The 23,325-nt window shown below is 44.2% G+C and overlaps 1 protein-coding gene across 3 annotated transcripts in view; it reads right to left on the bottom strand.

The window, feature by feature from the left end:
• Nucleotides 1–2,485: 2,485 nt before the first annotated feature.
• RBM47 (RNA binding motif protein 47) overlaps nucleotides 2,486–23,325 on the bottom strand; it is a 75,896-nt gene continuing 55,056 nt past the window's right edge. Inside the window, exons 2-5 of one of the 3 annotated variants that reach the window (XM_081813035.1) lie at nucleotides 13,773–14,932; nucleotides 12,697–12,900; nucleotides 9,879–10,057; nucleotides 2,486–5,254 (exon numbers count right to left, since the gene is read on the bottom strand). In XM_081813035.1, coding sequence (XP_081669161.1) covers nucleotides 5,021–5,254; nucleotides 9,879–10,057; nucleotides 12,697–12,900; nucleotides 13,773–14,932 — 1,777 coding nt within the window. In that variant the 3' untranslated portion in view covers nucleotides 2,486–5,020. Of the gene's footprint in view, nucleotides 5,255–9,878; nucleotides 10,058–12,696; nucleotides 12,904–13,772; nucleotides 14,933–23,325 lie in introns of all 3 variants that reach the window. The other 2 variants (XM_081813034.1, XM_081813036.1) reach the window with 2 other exon arrangements.

Genomic DNA, 23,325 nt, shown 5'->3' with positions numbered 1-23,325 from the left:
ATGTGTCAAGAAAGTGGTAGGGCAAGGATAAAGTGAGTACATCTGTATCAGCCTACCCAATCTTTTTTTTTTTTTTTTTAAAGATTTTATTTATTTATTTGAGAGAGAGAATGAGAGACAGAGAGCACAAGAGGGAAGAGGGCAGAGGGAGAAGCAGACCCCCTGCTGAGCAGGGAGCCCGATGTGGGACTCGATCCCGGGACTCCAGGATCATGACCTGAGCCGAAGGCAGTCGCTTAACCAACTGAGCCACCCAGGCGCCCCTGCCCAATCGTTTTTATAAAAGCTGAAGATGTGTGGTTTTTTTTTTTAAGGGTCATGGTGTCAAAATGTCATTTCATCAAAACAGCCATGCCAAAATGTCACATTTCATGTTAAAAAAGAAAAAACAAAAACCCAACTCTGGTAGAAGCTGAGTGCCCAGAAGACTTGTAAGGTAATAATTGAGATAATATTCTATATATATTTCTGTTCAATAGCCAAGCACCCTAATATCCTTAAAACAGAGTTTAATAAGCCAGGAAGGTCAATTATAGCTGACAAAACACACCACACACAGTGCATGCCATGTAACAGCATCCAGTGAATGTTGGACTGTCACGGGATTATCCTTCACTAGAAAACAAAACCAGAGCTTTGTTTTCTAACTGTTCTTTCAACTAAATAACTGCTTATGTATATTGTCATGACAGATATTTTCGGAATAAAAAAGTGGAGCACCTATTCTAGTGAAGAATCAGAAGGGTATAGTTGACTTCCTATGAAGTTCTTTAGCCTTCTCTACCATCTCTGGCACAGCCTTGTAGATAGAATTCCTTAGATCTCCCAGCGTGGACATTTTTAGCAGCTCTACGTAGAGCTGCGAGGTCTCGTAGGCTGAGAAGAGGCATTTTCAGCCATTTGGCCTTCAGGTCTCATCCAAGAAAAGGGGCCGCATGCGGAACCATACTAGAACCCAATGGAAAAGTGTACTTGTAGAGCAGCTCTACTTTTCTCTCTCTGGTCTCTGAGGTGGGCTGTTGGCATGACTGGTTTTATCCACTTCCAGGGTCAGTGTACTGGTAGCAAGAATCCAGGACTGGAATCTGAGCACAGATTTCAGTCCAGGTCCTTACCAGCTGTGTGACCTTGGCCAGTTACACTGCTTACTTCACTGAGTTATTGTGAGGTCCACATGAGATTATGGAAGCCAAGGAGCCCAATGAGTCACGTCATCATAGCATTTGTCCCTACCCACCAGGCTGTTTATCTGCTCAATCTGTCTGTGTTCTCCCACCAGAATGTAAGCTCTACTTGTGCACGATTTTGTGGGCTTATTCATGCTGTGGTTGCTAGAAGCACACAGAACCAACCCCAGCACCTAGTAGAGGTGTGATACACATTTTGTACGATTATTCTTTTTCTAATGAGATCAAACTCTGTGATTCTGCAATTTGAAGAGCATCTGTACTCTTCTCTTAGAACAAAAAGAAACCGGCAGATCTTGTTGCCCTTGAAAATATTGCCTAATGATCTGTCATCTTGGGATGTTTGCTGGTCCCTCCTGCCTCTAAAAAAGGGCTTTATCTTTTTAAGAGGAAGCAAGAAGTTACCATTCCCAGGGGTGCCTGGGTGGCTCAGTCTTTAAGCGTCTGCCTTCGGCTCAGGTCATGATCCCAGGGTCCTGGGATTGAGCCCCACATCGGGCTCCCTACTCTGCGGGAAGCCTTCTTCTCCCTCTCCCACTCCCCCTGCTTGTGTTCCTTCTCTCGCTGTGTCTCTCTGTCAAATAAATAAATAAAATCGTTAAAAAAAAAAAAGAAGTTACCATTCCCAGAAATGTGAGAAGGCCGTAACCCAGACCGCTCAAGACTAAAAGGTAAAATTCTTAATCAATGGTAAAGCCATGTGGGGCAAGTTTTTTAGAAGTAATTCTATTGACAACCTATCACCTGCCCTTGAACCATCTGATTGGCTTTGCCAATGGACAGTGTCTGAAGTTAGTGATGCTCTCTAGAGAGAAGAGAGGAAGTGTCCTGCTAACCTTGCCGTGCACTGTGAAAATGAGGAACACAAGGCTTTGGTTTCTGAATGCAGTGATGGACCTTCAGGTCACCCAGCATGTTCACAAGATCACCAAACAAACTCAATGTCACATCAACTGCCTCCATTTAGAGGTCTGAGTGTGGAGCTCTTGGGATCATAAACATAAACATCAGGACTGACAGCAATGACAGGCTTAGCCACATCCTATTCCAGTCCAGATGTTGAGCAGAATTTGGGTGCTTAACCTTCAACCACCTAAGCTCAAGTTTGATGATACTGATAATGCACAATTTTTACTATATAACCCATCTTCAATGTAATTCCAAGCCAAAAACATGATAGTAACTTGCTGGTTTCTCTGGCTGAAAATACTGAAGTAGTTGTTTCTTCCATACTGTAAGGGTTTCTCTAATTTTGTTAGGAAAAAAAAAAATCAGTATAAAGAAAACACAATTTAAAATAAGGTCTTGAAACTGCTTTAAAGAAAGCTTTATTTACTACATACATCCTAAGAATGTATTGTAAATGGAGAAAGATCTAAATAAACTTAAAAGCTTTTCAAATACAAAGCAACTAAAGATAACTAAACTACTAGCAATGTTTGAAAACAGAGAACACTAAAGCTTTTTTTTTTTAACATTTAGTTTGTTCTTAACCCTTAAAAAAAAAAGTTCACATTTCAAGTTATAAACTTACCTCAGTAGTGTATGTGAAATGGTTTTGAAACAGAAACAGACCATAGAGAGGAGGCTCACCGATATCTGTTTTTAAGGTAGTTTGGTAGTTGCCAGGTTAAGATATCAATTTTTTTTCTTTTCATTATTATTATTATTATTTTGCAAATAATTTACAGGCATATGTAAAATACAGTAAGACTGCTAGGTCAAAGTCTCATCCAGTGAACTCTGTGACAATCCTTCATTGGAAGGAGTTCTTTCACACCAAGTCAAGGGATGAGGATCTGATCCAAATTGCATTTGGTTGGATTACTCATTCCAACAGATTCGAGTTTGGATGCAGCTTGCTGGGTACATCATCAGGAACATTGCACGATTATTTTATGTCATTTAAGAATGATGGAAAGAAATGTTAGAAATGTTTAAAGGCCTTTGCAGGCACTCAATAATTTTATAGAATAGTTAAATAAATATTGCTTATATATAAAAAATTCATCCCACCCTAAGATGAGGGGGAGGGAAAAGGCATTTGGGAATCTCTTAATTTAAAATTTAAAACAAAACTAAAATACTTGCTAAAGGCATGCTCCTATTATTAATCCATAAATAAGAATTCAGCCATTAGCAAAAATTCAGTGAGTGGACAGATTTCATAGATCTCTAATGTGACATAAACACACAACTGTGTCCTTGCTACCTATTGCACACCTCAATTCCTTGATGGAGCCTTTAAAAAAAAGTTCCAAGTTGATGTATTTCATAAAGCAGATGACAATCTTAACATTTTACTGTATTTTACATTCACTCTGCTAAACAAAAGCCTTGAAACAGGCACAACACTGCAACAATACATTTACTCCCTAATAATAAACAAAACTTTTTAATAACATTGAAATAAAATGGTTTCACTCTGCATTAAACTATATACCAAGAACTTCCGCAACATTAAACAACTAAAAACCAGCATTAGGAAATTATTTACAAGCTTTCTTTTAACTTCTACAGGTCTCTCCTCCTCCTCCTGGGTGTGCATGCCCCAAGTCAGCTCACCTACCACGTGCACAGCAACAGAGGAAAGCCCTGCTCAATGAACATAGTATTTCCGATACCCTTGAGGACCACAGACAATTTGCACTGAAACATGATAGGGCAGCTAGAAGCATAACTTTCTGCGACAAGAGTCTCTGGGGGCCTTGCCGACAACAACATTCACTGTCTCTACAAACTCATACTTCAAAAACAAATAAAATAAAAGCACTAGAAAAGGAAGTAAGGTTTTATATGAGACATTAAATAGCTATGCAAAAATGTCTTATGGAAACTACTAAAATCTTGTGCTTAGGCATAGTCTGCTATTGAAAATACCTCTCCAACCAAGACAAAAAGAAAAACCCACAACAAAACAAAAAACCCCCACAAAAACCCAGGAAGAAGTATAAAAGCCATCAAAGTTCTATCAGAGGAATTCATTTGCCCTAGACTTGCCAAACTTGGAGGTGGGGCTGGGGATAGGAAGGAAGGAAGGAATGAGTAGGGGCGTGGGGAGGGCAAGACACATGGAGAAGGAGCGGGGAAACAGGGTAATGGTGGCAGGTGAGGTGAGAGCCTTACAGTGTGTGGACTTAGAAGTGTGACAAGTCTTTTCAATGTGGGCTTAAAGAGAGATCGAGTGTTTACTTTCTTTCAAAAAAAAAAAAAATAGAACTGTCATCTTAACACGTGGTAACACCGTCAACCCTTAATGCAGCTGAAATAGAGATTTCACTCACTTTGAAATTGCACTTTCTAGTATAACTTTTAAAATAACATTTTATGTAGTATTTTAAAGCACTACTGTTTGTATCTTTAAATATTGAATCTATTTTTCAAAACAGTTCCCTAGCTGCTCAAATGTGCTTTTCAATATATAGTTGATATATTATCGAAGGTACTACAAAATAGAAATCTCTGGAGTGTAGAAGTTAAGAAAATAACCTTCATACTGAAAATATATCCTTAAAAATACAAAAACAAAAAACCTCTATACACACATACTACGGCATACAAATTTTTGAGAGATGGTATTAAGGCACGAACCGGTGCGAGTCTCTTAGAAATGTACGAACAAGGGCTAAGTCGAAAACAGTCTTTTTTCAAAAAAAGAAAAACAAAACAACCAGTGGAAACTTCATGAATATAAAATCTCTCAGGGTGATACTGGATAACATTCTTCACTTTCAGGTTTCGCGCGTGTGCTAATCCCACACGTTCTTTCTTCATAAATAGTAAAATGTTCCTTCGGGGTAGTTCGCGGTCTGCCTCCACTCTCCTCACCAGTGTCAGTATGTCTGGTAGATGTCGTGGATGGGCACCTGGATAGCAGCGGCGGGGAAGGCCTGAGGTATGTAGCCCGCGTAGCCTCCGTACACAGCGGCGGCCGCGTTCTTCTGTAGTGTGGCGATCGTGGTGGTGGCCGGAGCAGCGAACGGCACGTAACTGGCCCCGTAGATCCCAGCAGCGGGAATTCTCTGAACGTTCGGAGCCACCGTGTACACTGGGGTGATCGGGCGGCCCTGGGGGCGAGAGACAGAAAGGCTCCTTACTGACCGCGCGGCGGTGCCCTTCCCGCGGAGTCAACCCACGCGGGCCCCGGCTCCCTTCACTCTTCCCCTTCCCCGGGGCGCGACGCAGGAACAGGTGAAGGCAAAGGTTTTCATTCTCGGGGCGGGGAGGCGGACGGGCAAAATAAGTAACTGTTGTAAGGGAAGGTGGTATAAGGGCCATTAAGGTAAGCTGGAGTTGCGTCTCAAGGCTCCTTGGAGTTCAACTGGTCAAAGTGACGGAACTGCCAAGCTAAGGGAAAGTTTAAATTTTTTTTTTTTTTAAAGATTTTATTTATTTATTCATGAGAGACAGAGAGAGAGAGAGAGAGAGGCAGAGGGAGAAGCAGGCTCCCAAGGAGCAGAGAGCCCGATGCGGGACTCAATCCCGGGACCCTGGGATCATGACCTGAGCCGAAGGCAGACGCTTAACCATCTGAGCCACCCAGGCGCCCTAAGGGAAAGTTTAAATACGCTGGAATCGTCTATCTTGCCATTCCTTTCCAGCCGCCCATGCCCCAGAGCCAGCTAGAAAAGGGAGTGGAGAATCTACCCTTTGCTCAGTTGATCTCACCGTAATTAAAAATATGGTCCCTAAAATACACGCCGGCCGCCTCAACTCTTACTTAACTGAAGGAACATGGTGCTTCAAAAACGGGAGGGGACAACAGACAGTGACAATGTTACGGAAGCCAGTGTAGGGATCTCCGTAGGCACAGCTTTTTAAACTGTGACCTAAAAACCCTGTGACCACAGACAATTTTCAGTAAGTGTGACTGATGACTTCAACCATCTCCCACCTAAGGTACGACACCCACGATATATGCAGTTGACCCTTGAACAACACGGGTTTGAACTGAGTGGGTCCACTTCTATGCGGATTTTTTTCCGCTAAGTTCAGCACAGTACTATGTATGTACTTCCTCTCGCTTGATTTTCTTACCCATTTTCTTTTCTTTAGCTTACTCTCCTGTAAGAATACAGTTATATAATCCATGCAACATACAGAATCTATGTTTCAGCGACTGTTTATGTTCTCAGTAAACCTTCCGGACAACAGTAGGCTGTCAGTAGTTAAGTTGGTGGCGGAGTCAAAAGTTTTATATGGATTTATTTACAACTGCATGGGGGGGACACACCTAACCTTTGTGTTGTTCAAGGCTCAACTGTACAGATGGGTGTAGAGGCTCAGAAAAGGAACCAACTCACTTGGGAAGCTGGAGGAAGCATCGTGGAAGCAGAGACATTTGAACTGGGTCTTGAAGGATGAGGAGGAGTTTCCATAGGAGAAGGAAGTAGGGAAAGGCAAGCTCCCTACAGCTGCCTCATGGCAGACGCCACAGCGGGCTCCATCAGAGTCCCTGCCACTTGCTCTTCTCTACTTGAAAGCCTAACATGCTACGTTTTCCAAGCAAACAGGTGTAAAGAGTGAAGCCTGTGGTTCAGTAAAGGGTTTGCTCTGGAGCCAGTTCTGTGAGATGCTTTATGGAAAGGGGGATTTGTGGTAAAATAAAACACGCACTTAACAAAATACCTAGCGCGCTTTGCGTTCCTCAGAATACCCTGCAGTAAACGTCACTATGGCCTCCATGTCTTCACGCATCGTCAAAGTAAGCAATTCAGGATATATGAAATGGAGAATTCGATTTTTAAAAATGAGTTCTTCCTGGATTTTTGCAAGGGAATTAGCTATCATTCGTTTACAAAATTTGCAAAGGAGAGTCACAAAATTACATTCAAAGGAAAAGTCACCATCTAAGAGCCATTTTTTCCATTGTAACCAAAATAGTAATTCTACTAAATGATAATAACAACCGAGGGACTGTGGTCTGCCAGGCACTATTCTAAGTGCCTTATTTGTATGAGTTATGGAATCATCACAACCACCAATGAAGCTGGTACTATGATTATACGGAGCGGTTTGGATGTGTTAAATGACCTGCACAAGGTGACACAGCTCTGAAGCAATGAAATGTGTGACTCTGGAGCCTGCACTTTTAGCCCTGTCTTATCTCGTCTCCTACAACACTGAAACAACGAATATCTCATTGGCAAGAGAGAAACTTCAGAAGGGGAAGAAAAAAAAAAAAACTTCAGAAGGGGGAAGATGGTGCCTTACAGCAAGATACAAGCAATCTTTTCCAAATGGGTGGACATTTATTTAGTGACAAGTGCACAGAGGGATGAAATTGCAGGGAAGAGGACATCCGAGAGAAACCTTTCCATGTGCTATGGTCCAGCTCAACACCTAGGCTTGGAAGGGTTGAGCATGGGGAGTTGGGGGAGGAGAGAGGTGAGGAAAAGACCTCACCAAGGGGAATGGCGATCCCTGCTCTACTTATACCACAGATTTGTAAAGATTGAGAACACTTTGAGAAATAAATTAAAAAAAAAAGGCTATGCCAGTAAACATTTTCTTAAATTACTTACAAAGCCTTTATGAAATTGAGGATATAAAATGGCTAAGCAGGAACATCCCTGAGCACGTGCAAGACAGAGGAGTATGACTGAAGGTGTTCCACAGGAAGGTTCTGGAAGTAACGCTGGGAATGGATTTCTAGTGTGGCTCCATTTGGAAAAGTGTTCTACTCACCAATCAGTAGTGCTTAATGCTCCTTCTGCTACAATTTGGCAGAGAACACAGGAGTCGGGGCAGAGAGCCAGACATTCAGAGAGCCCAGGGTCAAAGAACTCAGAGGGAGGATGCAGAGAACTGAGACTGGTGGATGAGCACCAAGGCCACACATACTCAAAGAAGTCATGCCCGAGTTCAAAAGTAAGTAGCTCCAGGCATTCCGCAGGGTATGTTGAAGAACAGGGGGAAGAAAATCTCCACCGGAATCAACTGATAATGACTGTCTACTGAACAAATTCATAAGCAAAGACTCTGAACAGAGACCCTGATGGCAACACTGAGTGGAGACTGATAAAAGACTGCAACAGCGTGAGTACGAGAACTGGAATTTGGGACACTACGCACCAAGGACAAAAGTGCATGAGTTTCTTAGTAAAGAGAAATCCGAAATTGTTACCAGAATTCCACTAACTATTGTTTGGAGGTTACTGCAGATTTTTATTAGTCAGTCCACAAGTAGCAGCTACCCTCAGTTGCCATTTTAGAGTGTGAGTCATTTACAACCGATTCCTTTTTCTGGCTTTAGAAGTCCAGACTTAAGGAATACTTGATGACCCACTGATAGATGAATATACTTCAACTGGCGTGACCATTTCTGACTGGCACAGTCAAGACTGTGCACGGAGAAGGCAAAAGCGACCGCACTCCTGTGTGGCGGCTCACCAGCCAGCCTCACTGAGGAGCCGATACCAAACGTGGATTCTAGAACCCCAGCTGAGATCTGCCCAGTGGGAATCTTCTGGGGTTTGAGTCTAAGAATCTGTTTTGTAAACATATTCTCTGGATAATTCTAATCCAGTTAGGGAAGAGACCCCAGGCCTGAGTATCTTTGTTGACTGAAAAGGTATTTGAGATTCACCGCCTCACAAAAAGTAGCTTTAACAAGATTCTATTGTTTTGTTTGGTTTTGTTTGGACGAATGTTCCCTCTGTGTTATGCACTGATGATAAAAAGAAAACTCTATAAGATGTAACTCTCAGTCTAGAGGAGTTTCATGAAACGTGGGTGACGAGACATCCAGGAGACAGGATTTCCAAGGCTCGGGTGGATGGGAAAGATTCTACAGAAGTCACAAGACTGGACACCACACAGAAGAGAAGCTGTGAGCAAAGGTGGGGAAGGAGGCTGGCACAGTAAGACTGGACTGGGAGGAGGAGGAGTGGGAATGGCTGGGTCTGCTTAGAGGAGAGGATTAAGGGCAGATTTTGTGAAGTTTTGTATAGCTATATCTCTACAGATAGTTCTCTCTCCACGCACACTCTTATATACCTGTATATGGATATACATACTGAAATATTCATACACAGGTGGGGGGGGGAGAGAGAACTTTATTTTTTTTTTAAAAAAAGATTCATTTATTTATTTGAGAGAGAGAGAGAGTGAGAAAGATCTCGGGGTGGGGAGGGGCAGAGGGAGACAGAATCTCAAGCAGACTCTGCCCTGAGCACAGAGCCCGATGTGGGGCACGATCTCACGACCCTGAGCCAAAATCAAGAGTCAGAAGCTTAACCGACTGAGCCACCCAGGCGCCCTGAGAGAACTTAAAAAAAAAAAAAGCATCTTCCTCGAACTGCAATTTGGAATGTGAAAATGTGAGCGATCTCCCTGGACTTTGGGAGTCAGCCGCTTGACAGTAAGAACACTGAGTTAAAAATTATCCAGCGGTCATAAAAAAAAATCATATGTACAGTATCATGACACCGTGAAGAATTACATGTGTCATTTTTGCGAATGGCTTCCCATCTTTCATAGAGTGATGACATTAGGGTAGTACAATTATTATTTGAAACTTTTCTGTCCTGGCATGATTTACAGGACCCATTTTTCCTGTCACCCCATCCCACGCTCCATCAGAGAGCTAGGCACACAGCGAATTCTCCTGCCGACGGGGAAATGAATCCACGATAAAGGGAGGCCTCCCACACGGATGTCGGATGTCGAGGACCCCAGCAAGCACTCTACCTGGAATGGGGGCGGCGTTGACACGGCAGGAATGACGGCGGCGGCGGCGGCTGGGTCTGGCTGCACGGCGATGGGGCTGATCATGTGCTCCATTGTGTGGATTTTGCCGTCTTCGATCATCTTAGGGGCTGGCGCTGCCTGAAACATGGAATACTGGGCCCCAATGGCAGGGATGGCCACTGCAAGAGAAGGGACAGGGAAACGCACGTCACTTGAAAGTCCCCCAGGAAGACCCGTCGCTTTCTTGCTATTTTTCAAAGCCAAGTGTGGCAGTCACGGGCCTCCCTGGCTAACTGATGCTCCCTCAGTCCAGGCACCAAGGCGCTACCCAGGAGGAAGAGAGGGGAGCTGGGAGGTACGTCCCCCGAGCCCTGCTCAACCCGCAAAAGGAACCACATGGGTACAGATGGAGTCTCCCAACAGATGCTCACGGAAAGATGTCCAGAGTTAGGTGTCCGCACCAACATTTTTCCTCCTGCTGCTACAGAGAAATCTCATCTTGAATCCCACTCTTGCTGTTCCCACAGCACAGGAAAGGGCCTTCTGACTGAGAGGGGAGGCTCAGAGTGAGAAGTGAGATCAGAGGCTCGAGGCCCACCAGGTGCGAGCGGGAGTGAGCCTGCCAGCCCTCATCACTCACCTGGCTCATTACCAGACCCGCCACCCTTTCCCTTTCACGTTTTAAGAAGCAGGTTCTGGGGAGGGTTTCCTTCTGGGGAAGTCAGAGGTCTGTGCACGCCTTCCCCACTCTGTGTTTCAGATTTCAGCATTACTGATTCAAGGAAAAATACTTAATAAAAAATGGCAAATTCCCTCATTTTCTAATGTCCACTCAGTAGCGAAGCAGCAGAGTGACTGGTTTTAGGATGGGCCCTGCCAACTCAAAGATGTGTTTCTGTGAGTAAAGTCCAAGGGATTCTACTTTAACCAGGGGCTCAAACATTACTCAAGGGATTCTATTTTAACCAGGGGCTCAAACAGATAGCAGTTAATGAATGCCCACATATGACAGAAAGAGATAACAAGGAAAAAATTCTAGCCCTGGTTTTGGGGGAGTCTGTGAGTGAGTATGTGGTATGTGGGCGTGTGTTGAAGGGTAAGCAAGACTATAAAATGCATACACAGAGTGGGCTTTCATTTATGTTTTTTCCTACAACTGTAGGTATATTTACTCTACTACAAGCTGACTTGATATGAGGTGAAGAAACAAATGATTGCAGGCTCAACAATGGTATGGCCTTTCAATAAAATGGACCTAAAACCTTAACGAAATCCCTCACCGGCCTTTTCAATCATATGGTCTTGTGGCCAGATACTTCACTAGAAGTTCTAATTTTCCGGATGCATTAGAAACAGAGGCCAAGAGGATGGGGACCTGAGGCAATCAGGAGTTTAAGCTACACTGGGGCTGTACTGAGTACCTCTGGATTGTTTTGGCTATCAGCCCATAGGAATTTCTACGTCAGGCCCCACGACACGACTATACGCTTAAAGATGGTTTAAGAGTTCTTTTCTCTAGTTAAATCTTCAACTATTGCAACTTGCCAACAGGAGTCCCTTTTCCAACAAGTAGAAGTGACAACTCCCATATCCAGGCTCTGTTTTATGGCATTACAGAGAGACACAGGATCAGTTTACCACTGCTTATGGTGTCAACGGCATTTATAAGGAAATCCAGTGTAAGGAGTCACCTGACTGAGAATTTACATTTTTTCACAGGAAAAAAAAAATTATCACTGGATTATCAAAAGGAAGCTCTACCGGGAAAAGGCTTTTTAAGCCCTATGTGGCAACGCAAACCTATGCCCCAAATGCAGATTCCTTGAATCTCTTAGCTAGGGGACGGAGTGCGCAATCCTCAACTAGAAGAAAATCAGAGTAGCTGAGCTTCAAAGGGAGGATTCTCTCCAAGAGCTCTTCGATCTACCCTCCCTGAAACTGGGAAGAGGGCTGGAGGAGGATCGCTCTGCCTGTCCACGAAGGAATTTTCCCCGTTTGGATGCCTGTGTGATGTGTGCTAATAGGGAGCTGGTACCACGATGCTCTCTTCATGGAGTTCCTCGCAAGTTAGGATCAGAAAGAAGACCGGACTCATGTTAGGTGACCAACAGGCACTATTAACGCTGGCAAACTGGTTTGTGGGGCCTGGAGGTGAACGCAACGTTCAAGGTTTCTGGCTTGAATTACTTGAGTGTCCCTACCCCCAATCTAGTGATCCAGCGAGAGGGGCAGAGAGGAGTGCTGGAAATCAGAATCTAGGAAATGAGCAGCTGCAAAAACTTTCACCGCTGCCTTGTTCCCAGGTGTTCTGGTTTGTTCCAAGACCACGACAAGGGACATTTGTGTTTTGTGCCCCCGAAGGGGAATTTTCTACCCTTTCCACCAACTGTCAGAACCGGCGATCAGCTGTACCCTCCGGCCACTGACTGCTGGTGTAGCAATAGGCTCAAGGAGGGAGAAGACAGCTTGAGCTCAAAGAAGGTACAGAAGAGCCTCCCAGTCTTCCGTTGTCTTCCTCCGCCCCTCCCCACCACTCCAACTCTGCCTACTGGGTCGCAGCTTGAGAAACAGCCTAACAACTGGTGACATCAAACCCACTACTGGAAAGTTTGACTTGAACATGATCAGAGCTAGACCATCCCCTCAAGTTCTAGAAAAGAGGGCCCAGGAGGCCACAGTCTTTGCCTAACCTTTGGCTGCCTGTTGGAAGAGGAAGGCAGGTGCAAATGAAAGAGCCCGAGGACATCTTGGGGTCACTTCAAAGAGAGCACTGGGGTTTTGGCTGAATGGATGCATTCTATCTCTGGTTTATACTGACCTGTACCAGGTTTAATGGCAACTGGATTGACGGCAGAGATTTCCAAATTCGGTACGAGTTCATATCCTTTTTCTTGCTGCTTTCCTTTCCCTTCATGATATCGGCTATATATACCACGGCCAGCTGAATATCCCCCGAGGTAGGAACCCCTGGGCCCTGGGGCTCTGTTGCCGGCCGCACCTCGACCCCGGCCTCTTACGCTGCCTGCTTATAATAACAATACACACAATGATGAGCATCCAACAGTGACTGTGCAAGAGGCTGATCTTAACTCAAGGTTCTTGGCATTTAGGTGTTTGCCCTTTGTCTAAGTTGCAGGTGATGTGTAGGTTGCTCTTCAATGAGCTGGGAAGATGCTTCCAACATTCTATTCCCGCCTAGATTCGTACCCTAAGTAGGTCTGCTCAACGCAAGAGATGAACTTGCATGGTGAGTTCCTAGGACTGCAACTGCAACTTCAATAAAGAACAACATTCAGGGGCTGAAAAAAAAGTTATCTGGAAGGGGATCTGTTGGTTCGCCTTCCTTATCTCATGCGTGAGAAAACTGGCCCAGGGAGGTTAAAGGACTGATGAAAGTCCCAGAGCCAGTTAATCTGACGACGGCAGGACCCGGAACCTAGGTACTGGTCTCCCTGTGCAATGCCTGGTTTCATGATACCCTAGCCAGTAAGTTCACCACTACCACCACGCCAACAACATCCTGCTTCTTAGCCCCCAACATCCTCAAGATTTAATTTCACAAGGAGGTTTTAACCTAAGTACCCAGAGACTGGCGGACTAGCCCCAAACTGGGCAGGTCCTGCAAAGGTAGTATGCAAGAAACGCTTGCATGCCCGCGTGATTCCACCACCCACCCCATACAGAGGAATGACCTGCATCTCCCTCAGTGCTATGGAAGCGAATGCCCTAAGTGCCAGCCAAGAACAGACCCCACAACTGAGACTCAAACGAGGGTGGGTGAGTGGGGGGAGGAGCCCATCTACCAGCTCGGCCAATGACAGCCACAACGCCCCTGACGCGGCCCGGGCCCCGCGGCTCTCGGGCCCCCCCCCCTGCAGAACAGCCCCCACTAACCTTTCACAAAGTAGTCTCTGTTGGGCCCGACGAGCGCGTTGTAGGGGTAGCCGTAGTAGGCCAGCGTATAGGGGTCGCAAGAGTACACGTAGCTGGGTTGCTGCACCGCCGCCTCGGCCGCGCCGCCGCCCTTGGCCGCCTTCTGGTAGCGGGAGTACTGCTCCTTGTCCACGGGCTTGGCCAGCGTCACCTCGAGGCACGAGCCCTCCAGCTCGGTGCCGTTGAGGTTGTTCATGGCGTGCACGGCGTCCTCGCGGCTGACGAAGTGCACGAAGGCGTAGTCGCGGATCTTCTTGACGCGCTCCACGCAGCCCGGGTTGAACTGGCCGAAGCTCTTCTTGATGGTGTCCTCGGTGGTCTCGATCATGAGGTTGCGCACGTAGAGGATCTTCACGGTCTCCATCACGTCCTCGTCCACGTCGATCTCGGGCTCGGCCCAGTCCACGGCGATCTGGTGGCCCCAGAGCTGGATGCGGCCGGGCATGAGCTTGCGGCGCGCCATGGCGGCGGCGCGGTGGCTCTCGTACTCGATGAAGGCGAAGCCGCGGTTCTTCATCTTGTCGGCCGCGCTGGCGTAGACGATCACGTCCAGCACGCCCTCGGTGACCTTGGCGATCTCCTCCAGGATCTCCTCGCGCTTCTTCATCTTGGGGATGCCGCCGATGAAGAGGCGGCAGTTGTCCACGCTGCAGCACACGCCGAGCAGGCGGCCCGGGCGGATCTCGTAGTTGTTGAGCTCGCGCACGGCGCGCTTGGCCTCGTTCTTGTGGCAGTACATGACGAAGGCGTAGCCGCGGTTCTTGCCGTCGAAGTCCATCATGAGGCGCAGCTCGTAGATGCGGCCCACCGCCTCGAACACGGGCACCAGCTCGTCCTCGTACACGTCGCGCGGGATCTTGCCCACGAAGACCTCGCAGCCGCGCTGCGGGTGCGGGCCCTCCCAGCCGGGCGGCGGGCCGCCGTACTTGCGCTGCCCGTTCTCCTGCACCATGCTGTAGCCCGTGCGCTCCATCAGCGCCAGCAGCGCCGCCTCGTTGGGCGCGCCGGCCACGCCCTCCGGCACCTTGGCTGAGGACGCGGCGGCGGCCGAGTCGCTGCTCATGGCTGCGGTGGAATCCTCTGCGGTCATAATGTCAAAGGCATCCACGGCTGGAGGAGACCTGGGGGCGGGGGGAGCAGAAGGGAAGGTGAGCGTGGAGTCTGCACCACAGCGAGCCTCAACTGGGCTACTTCATTCTTTTAAGACAATGCGAGACTCACGCTTAACTAGCAGGTGGTTAGATGAGAAATAAATACAGCAGCGTGAACAGAGTCTAAATTAGTCAAGTTGTTTTGCAGGAAAAACCAGAAGTGACTCGGGAAAAAAAAGTCAAGAATGAGCAAGTACTTCCACTTAATCAGTACCCTAACAGCTTTGAGGCACAGCAAACCTGTTGTAATTCGTTAGTGAAAACCTCACGTTCTTGCAGCAAATGGCAACATCTTCAGCTCAACTCCTGCACTGTCAACCGAGACTGATTTCCTTTTAGTTATAGCATTTTACCCCATTTATTTCTGGGGCAGACAAAGCCTCTTTCTTTGCTTTCTTTTTAAAGACAGTCTTGTCCATTTAGGAATGGAAATAGCAGTGTATTTAAGTTGTCAAGGAAAACTTGGAGGAGGTGTTACTCTACAAGATAGATGGAGCTATGTGCTGAAGCTTTTTACAAGAGAGAAATGGAACATCCACATTGCCAAGGACTTGGCCTAGGAACTGTGGTAAGAGCTGGTAAGTCTGATTTTTACGGTGTCATTTAGGCAAAAGTCTCGGTAGGAACCAGGTATGGAGTCGGAGTCAGTCCACGAAGAGCTAGATTAAGTTCAACTGGGGGGTTTGTGAAGCTGGTGAGCCACAGTACAGTTTCTGGAGAACTGTCCCATGCATTATCGTATTCGATATTCTTAATCTCCTTACATGGAAAGCGGTATTATTATGACCCCTAATTTGTCTATAGGCTCAGAGAGGTTGAGTAAATTGCCCATTTCACACAGCAAGTGTCAACTCCTACCAGGATTTGATGCCAAGTCACCTCGCTCCAGATTCCATGTTCTTCCCTTGAAAGCAGTGCTGTGCAACAGAACTTCCTGTGTGGATGGAAAAGCTGTCACTGGCCACTTGTGGCTACTGAACGCTTCAAATGGGGCTAGTGTACTGCTGATCTGAGTTTTTTATTTTATTTCATTTTCATTAACTTAAATAGCCATGGGACGCCTGGGTGGCTGAGTCGGTTAAACGTCCCACTCTTGATTTCGGCTCACGTCATGATCTCAGGGTTGTGGGATGGAGCCTGAACTGGGTTCTGCGCTCAGCGGGGAATCAGCTTGAGATTCTCTCCCTCTGCCCCTCGCCCACTCGCTGTCTCTCTCTAAAATAAATAAATCAATCTTAAGAAAAAGTCCATATACAACAGTGCAAGTCTAAACCATGTCACCTTCACTCATACAGTACAGGGCTCTGTGGAGATGATTTTAAATATACATTTAAGGTTATCATTAGGAGCTTTGTACTGTGCTTTTGTAAAAAGGTCCTTTAAAAAAACGAAGTTTATTTCATTTTTTTGGGCTATAAAGGTATTCAGGTAAATTTTATGGAAATTAAGAAAAGCAGGAACAGAAATCATTCCTATTATTCCTACCCAATGATAACCACAATTAAACGTTCTCATCTTTTTTTTTTTTTTAAAGTAGAATTTTTTTGAGGGGTGAGGGGTGGAACTTGGCTTCCAACAAATTTACATCTTGCTGCTTTGCTTCATTTTATAAGCATTCCTCCACATTCTTAAACACTCTGTAAAAACATAATTTTTAATGGCATAAAGTTTCATCATTCAACTGGAATCTGGAGCATGATTTGTAAAAATTTACCAAAAGGAATTGTATAGAATATTAAGGGAGATTTCAAGAATAATTAGGGTAAGTTTGGTCTTCTAAAGAAACACACACACACACACACACACACACACACACACACAATTGTAGGGACACAACAGAAATCTGAGCTGTTTATTTGCCAGCTAGCTAAACCAGTACTTCCTTGGTTTATTTGCCATAACATCAAGGGGCAGTATGATTTCGTGGGGAAGTGAGTGGCTGCTGGAGCCAGACTGCATGGTTATGTGTGAATCCCAGTTGTATGAACTACAGCAAGGATACTTAGCTGCTCCGTGCCTCAGTTTCCCTCTCAATAAAATGGGAATGATGACGATAACAGTATTAAGTGTAGAGGAACAAGTGAGTTAATACATACAAAGCACTCTGAATTGTGCCTAGAACATTGTAAATGTTCAAGAAACCTCCGCTGTGTATTACTGCCTTTAATCCAAACTTCTGGGTAAAACTTCAGACCAAATCTTTCAATGTTAGGGTAATTTTGACACTTTCTCAGTTCTTCAAAAACATCTGTTTCATATGGCTTCTATTCTTATTTTTTATTTCTTTTGCTCTTTAAGTGCTTGAGACTGGTTTGACAGCATATCTACTTATCATGAAGTCTTTTTTTCCTATTACAAATTTGAAAATGATACATTTGTTCTTGTAGTTTCACACTGAAACAGAAATTTCACTATCAAATTTGAACATGAAGCTCTTCCCTTCTTTCCAAAAGGGAGATAAGGATATACTCTTAAGAAGACTATTTGTACAGGGGCGCCTGGGTGGCTCAGTTGGTTAAGCGACTGCCTTCAGCTCAGGTCATGATCCCAGGGTCCTGGGATCGAGCCCCGCATTGGGCTCCCTGCTCTGCGGGGAGCCTGCTTCTCTCTCTCCCACTCCCCCTGCTTGTGTTCCCTCTCTCGCTGTGTCTCTCTCTGTCAAATAAATAAATAAAATCTTTAAAAAAAAAAAAGAAGACTATTTGTACAAACATGTATATGTTTGTAATCTGTGACCTGGAAAGGAAATGCCAGGACATATATAAACGTATGAGGCAATTCAAGATCTTGCATGTTGTGCTACAGAAAACGTTGACTCTGTGTTTTCCTAATTTTACTCTGAAATGACCATTTTACACTGAGAGAAGTCTTATAATGGTCAGGCTATGGGGAGCCATTTCCAGGTGCCATCAAAATTTTTGTTTGCTTTCAGTCTGAAATCTGCTGGGGGCACTAATACAATCATATCTCCTTTTTTTTTAAAATCACTTCTTTTAAAACTGTTACAGATTATTTCTTACATCTGTAAGCCAAGAAAAGTCTTTTTTCCTGAGCTTTCATCATCTGGAATAAATGAATCTGGACCTCTTTCCCCTTTGTCTTTGGCCTAATTCTTTCAGGATTAAATGTGCCACTTCAGTTTTAGTAATTGTCGGGACGCCTGGGTGGCTCAGTCAGTTAAGGGTCTGCCTTCCGCTCAGGTCATGATCGCAGGGTCCTGAGATCGAGCCCCACATCGGGCTCCCTGTTCCGTGGGAAGCCTGCTTCTCCCTCTCTCTCTGTCAAATAAAGAAGTAAAATCTTTAAAAAAAAAAAAAAAAGCTTTAAAAATTTAAGTAATTGTTGAAGACATTACAACACAGTCTCAAGTTTATCTAATTTTGGCCATCGTTTCATTTATTTTTTTAGTCTTCTGTATACCCAATGCCATGAATTTAGCTACTTATATGATTCATCTTATTGTTCATATGTTCCTGGAAATCATCTCACATAATTTTGGAACTAGGAGAGGAATAAAAGCATCTGCACACACACGCACACACACACACACACCCTAATTTGCACCAGACATTGATGAATGTAGTGTCTAAATGAACTGTCTTTTACACTAACTAGAAACACTGACATAAAAATAAATGAGAACCACAGTGAGATACCACTTCATGCTTATTAGCATGGCTATTATAAAAACAAAACAAAACACAAAATAAGCATTAGCAAGAATGTGAAGAAAATTGGAACCCTTGCACATTGCTAGTAGGAATGTAAAATGGTTCAGCTGCTGTGGAAAACAATATGGTGGTTCCTCAAAAGCTTAAACCTAGAATTATCATATGATCCAACAATTCCACTATTGGTTATATACCCAAAGAACTGAAAACAAGGACTCAAACAGATAATCGTACACCCATGATCCTATTACTCACAACAGTCAAAAAGTGGAAACAACCCAAATATCCATTGATGGCTGGAAGGACAAACAAAATGTGGTATGTATACTCTGTGGAATATTATTCAGCCTTAAAAAGGAAGGGAATTATAACGCATGTTACAGCTTGGATGCACGATGAAGACATTATGCTAAGTGAAATAACCCAGACACAAAAGGACAAATATTATATGATTCCACTTATATGAAGTACCTAGAATAGACAAATTCATAGAGATAGAAAGTAGAATCATGGTTGCCTGGTGGTGGGGGAGGGGAGAAGGGAGCCTTAGTGTTTACGGAGTTTCAATTAGGGATGATGAGAAAGTTCTAGAGTAGGACGGTGGTGATGGTTACACAACAATGTGAATGTACTTATGTCACTGAACTGTATACTTAAAAATAGTTTAAAAAGAGTTAAAATGGTTAATTTTGTTATATATATTTTACCACAATTAAAAAAAACTTAAAAAGAAAATGAGAAAGCTCAGAGATGCAAAAAGAACAAAAATCAAATCCCATAAAATTAGGATTTTGTTAGAGGCCATTAAAAAAATGGCACAATGAGGAGGTTTAACACATTCAAGAAAATCTTATGTCTACAAACTCCATTCTCCTGATCTTTATGTCTAATCACCATAGTTAAACAAATTATATGGTGCGCCGCTCAATGAATATTTAAGGCCAAATGCTTAGATATATAAAAGAGATATATGATTTGTTTAATGCCTTAAAAAAGGGCACAGTACAGCTAATCTGACCCTTCTCTCTGAGATGTAACAGAATACCTAACTTATCACAATTAGACAAGCTTTCGACCAAGGGCCTGGCAACTATGGCCATGGGCCAAATACAGCCTGCCATTTGTTTTTATAAATAAAGTTTTATCAGCCATGCCCTTAAAAAAAAATTTTATCTATGGTTGCTTCTGTAGTACAATAGCAGAGTCAAATAGTTCAGAGATGATATGGCCCACAAAGTTCAGAGATGATATGACCCACAAAATATTTGCTGTCTGGCTAGGTATAGACCAAGTTTGCTGACCTCTGCTCTAGGAGATGCACAGAGAACATCACCGGGACTAAGTAGCATAGATTGCTACTGCTAAGTATTATGGTCACTTTTTCCTCGGTTTCCTGTGCTGAGCAAAGACTTTATTTCAGGACCAACTTTTAAGTTCTAACATATTTTAAAGACAGTCTTCTCGATCTGCCTTTCCCCCCCTAAGTCTTAGTTGTTTGCCATTTAAGTGTGTAGTCAAATTTATGAGACCTGGAAGAAGAGGTATCTGGTGAAAGTGGTTGGCTTAGCTTCCAACACTTACATGTGCACAGTAATTTTTTTTTTTAAAGATTTCATTTATTTATTTGAGAGAGTGAGTGAGAGAGCACAAGCAGGGGGAGGGGCAGAGGGAGAAGGAGACTCCTCGCTGAGCAGGGAGCCCAACGTGGGGCTCGATCCCAGGACCCCGGGATCATGACCTGAGCAGAAGGCAGACACTTAACTGACTGAACTACCCAGGCGCCTCAAATAATTTCTTAAGAGACACAAACACAGAAGGGTTTGTGTTCATTTATATGCATTCTGCAAATATTTATTGAGCACATACTATGTGCCAGGTATCAGTAGACCTCGTCCTCATGGAGCCTACCTTGGAGTTAATGGAACTAGAAGAATTATGCTTCAAATCGTAAAAAAGCTAAGAATTAAGGCATCTTGTATTTGTACTCAATGACCAGAGACTGCTTCGATAGTTGTACCTCAATATTATTAACAATTTGTTTCTAATAAGGCTATAGTTTCCCAAGTTAAAAGCATAGCCACCATCATTATTGTGCTTTAAAAAATTAAGTTTAGAATACCTTCTTTGGGAGGGTGGAAGTGTATATATGAATGTGTGTGTTTGGGGTGGGGGGTGTCTGAGTAGTGAGAAATACTATCTTTTGAACAATAAGATTCTTCTTGTAGTAGAGGTGTGGACATAATGAGTAATAAGTACACTTCATAAGCTGTACCTTGTCTGTGAGTGAAAAACAACAACAAAAATTTGGATAAAGGGCACAGAATTATCAATATAAGATGGGTTTTTTTTAAGATTTCATTTATATATTTATTAGAGAGAGAGGGTGGAGTGGGGGCGGGGGGAGGGAAAGACTCTCAAGCAGCTCTGCGCTGAGCCCGATGCACGGCTCAATCTCATGACCCTGAGATCATGACCAGAGGTGAAATCAAGAGTCGGACGTTTAACCGACTGAGCTATCCAGGTGCCCCAATATAAGATAGTTTTAAAACAGATTGGATAGTCTGATTTAGGCTGCCTAGCATGCTGAATAAATGCACAGTCTCTGGAGTCAGAGACCTAGGGCCTAAACTCGGCTCCTCTGTTTACCAGTTATGAACCCTGGGAAAAGCCACTTAACCTCTTAAAGCCTCAATATTCTCATCTTTAAAATGGTGACAATAATAGCTAATGTTTACTGAACGCCCATTATGTGCCACGCAGTGTGCTTAACTCTTTATAAAACGCATTAACTCGCTCCAGTCCTCGCCAAGTCTGTGTGGGATATTGTTACGCTCTCCACCTTACAGATAAGGAAACTGAGGCACAGAGAGATTAAGCAGATTCTCAGTTCATGCGCCTCAGAGCTGATATTTGAGTGCTGACGCGTCTGGCTTAGAGTCTGCACCACGGCCACCCCTACGTGATTCTGATGGCAGGGCTGTGGCGAGGGATAAATGAAATGATCCACATAAAGCTCCTAGCGCAGAACCTCGCACTAAGTGCTCAAACACTGTTAGCAGAAGAAATTTAAACTTAAAAAAAAGATATTTGAACTTGCGGTGAGAATCTTGCTCCTACATAGGATTCTTGTGTGTACAAGAAACAAGTGGTTATCCCAGCCAGCCTCAAGCCAGTCAGCATGGGAAGCCTAGCCTGCGCGTTCTGGCGTGGACTGGTGTACCAGAGTCTCCCAGATTCCATTCCTAGCAGGTAAGCTGTCTGGCAGTGTAATTCTCCCCTGGCAATGTGGTGCAGACACCCAAGTGTAAGCCTGTTTTTCACCTAAACTGTGGCTACAGCAGTTTGCAGAGGCTTTTCCAGAAGGAACCTGAAGAGACTTGCACTGGATGCAAAAGGTCCAGTCATCCGCATGAATGCCAGGTCCCCTGAGGCAGGACCCTCCCAACACAACACCATCCTTGCACACGCTAAAAATGCATCTGTCTTCACTGAAGGCTGCTGGCTTACAAACGTGGCAATATATGTGAAACGTTTATTCACAGCTTGGCATATAAAACGGTGAAAAATATGTTTTCAAATCCAGCCATTATTCTGAACTATTAGCTAGAGTTTGTGTTGTCTTTGTTTTAGGCCAAGTTTGAACTTGTCAGAGTAAAATAAAATTTCAGGGCTAACTCAGACTTAAAGCAGACGTAAATCAAGGATTTAAATTCTCTTCTTAGTAGTGGTTCAGAGTCTCTTTTGGTAAGATTTAACTTTGAACTGTCATTTTAGAGGGCAAGCAATACCACTGTACTGGGAAAATATTTCCAATGTTTGCCAGCCAGTGTTTACCTAGGATTAAAAACAGCATGAGTATACTCTAGAATCATCTAAACTACTAGTTACCTCTGGTTCACAGCTGTAGAGATGTGTGTATGTGTGTGTGTGTGCGTGCGCACTCACGTACATCATGTACTTGAGATTAATGTGCAATTTGGAAATCACCGGAGAGTTTTATTTGCTGACGAATGGACACGTTGCAATTTGAAGATCATATCCAGGGGTAAGCAGTGTCTTCCAGCACCAGATGGAACTTAGTTCAGTGGAAGGTTTTAGAATGTATTTATCCAAGAGGTAATTCTATCTCTGTGGTTAGATTTCTATTTTGATGTCCCTTATTTATACCATAAAATTTTGTCTTTACTAATAGTCACTTCTTAGGCATAGCTTAGCAGACAGGCAAAATAAACTGTACAATGTAATAAAATACATAACATATGGAAGATTCTGGAAGAGTGAAGACTTTGGAGTCAAAGAAATAGGAGTTCAAATCATGGTTGTACCACTGTCATATGAGGCAAATTACCTCAGCTCCATGCCCATAGGTCCAGGATGGTTCTAGTAAAAGCACCCATTTCAGAGGATTGGTTCCGGGATTAAGTAATATTTAATACCACAAATCAAGAGGGGAAAATATCGAAAGCCAGGCTTCTGCACAAAGCTTCCAAAGTTTGGCCTCACCCTGAGTGGTTATCGTGCTGCCCTGGGCCCATGTTACCACCACCCATTAGAGTAAACAGCAGAGAACACTCCCACCACCAGGCAGGCCTCTGGCACTGGGACATTTCTGTTACCTCAGAGTTCGGAAAGCGCTAAAGGAGTTCCACTCAAAATGGAGGCAGACTACTTGGAATTTACCTGGAGGCCCAA

The sequence above is a fragment of the Leptonychotes weddellii genome, chromosome 2 (genome assembly GCF_054177405.1).
Source record: "Leptonychotes weddellii isolate Sample4059 chromosome 2, ASM5417740v2, whole genome shotgun sequence".
Lineage (NCBI taxonomy): Eukaryota > Metazoa > Chordata > Mammalia > Carnivora > Phocidae > Leptonychotes > Leptonychotes weddellii.
The sequence above is the reverse complement of the archived record's forward strand: the minus strand, read 5'-3'. Positions and strand labels throughout refer to the sequence as shown.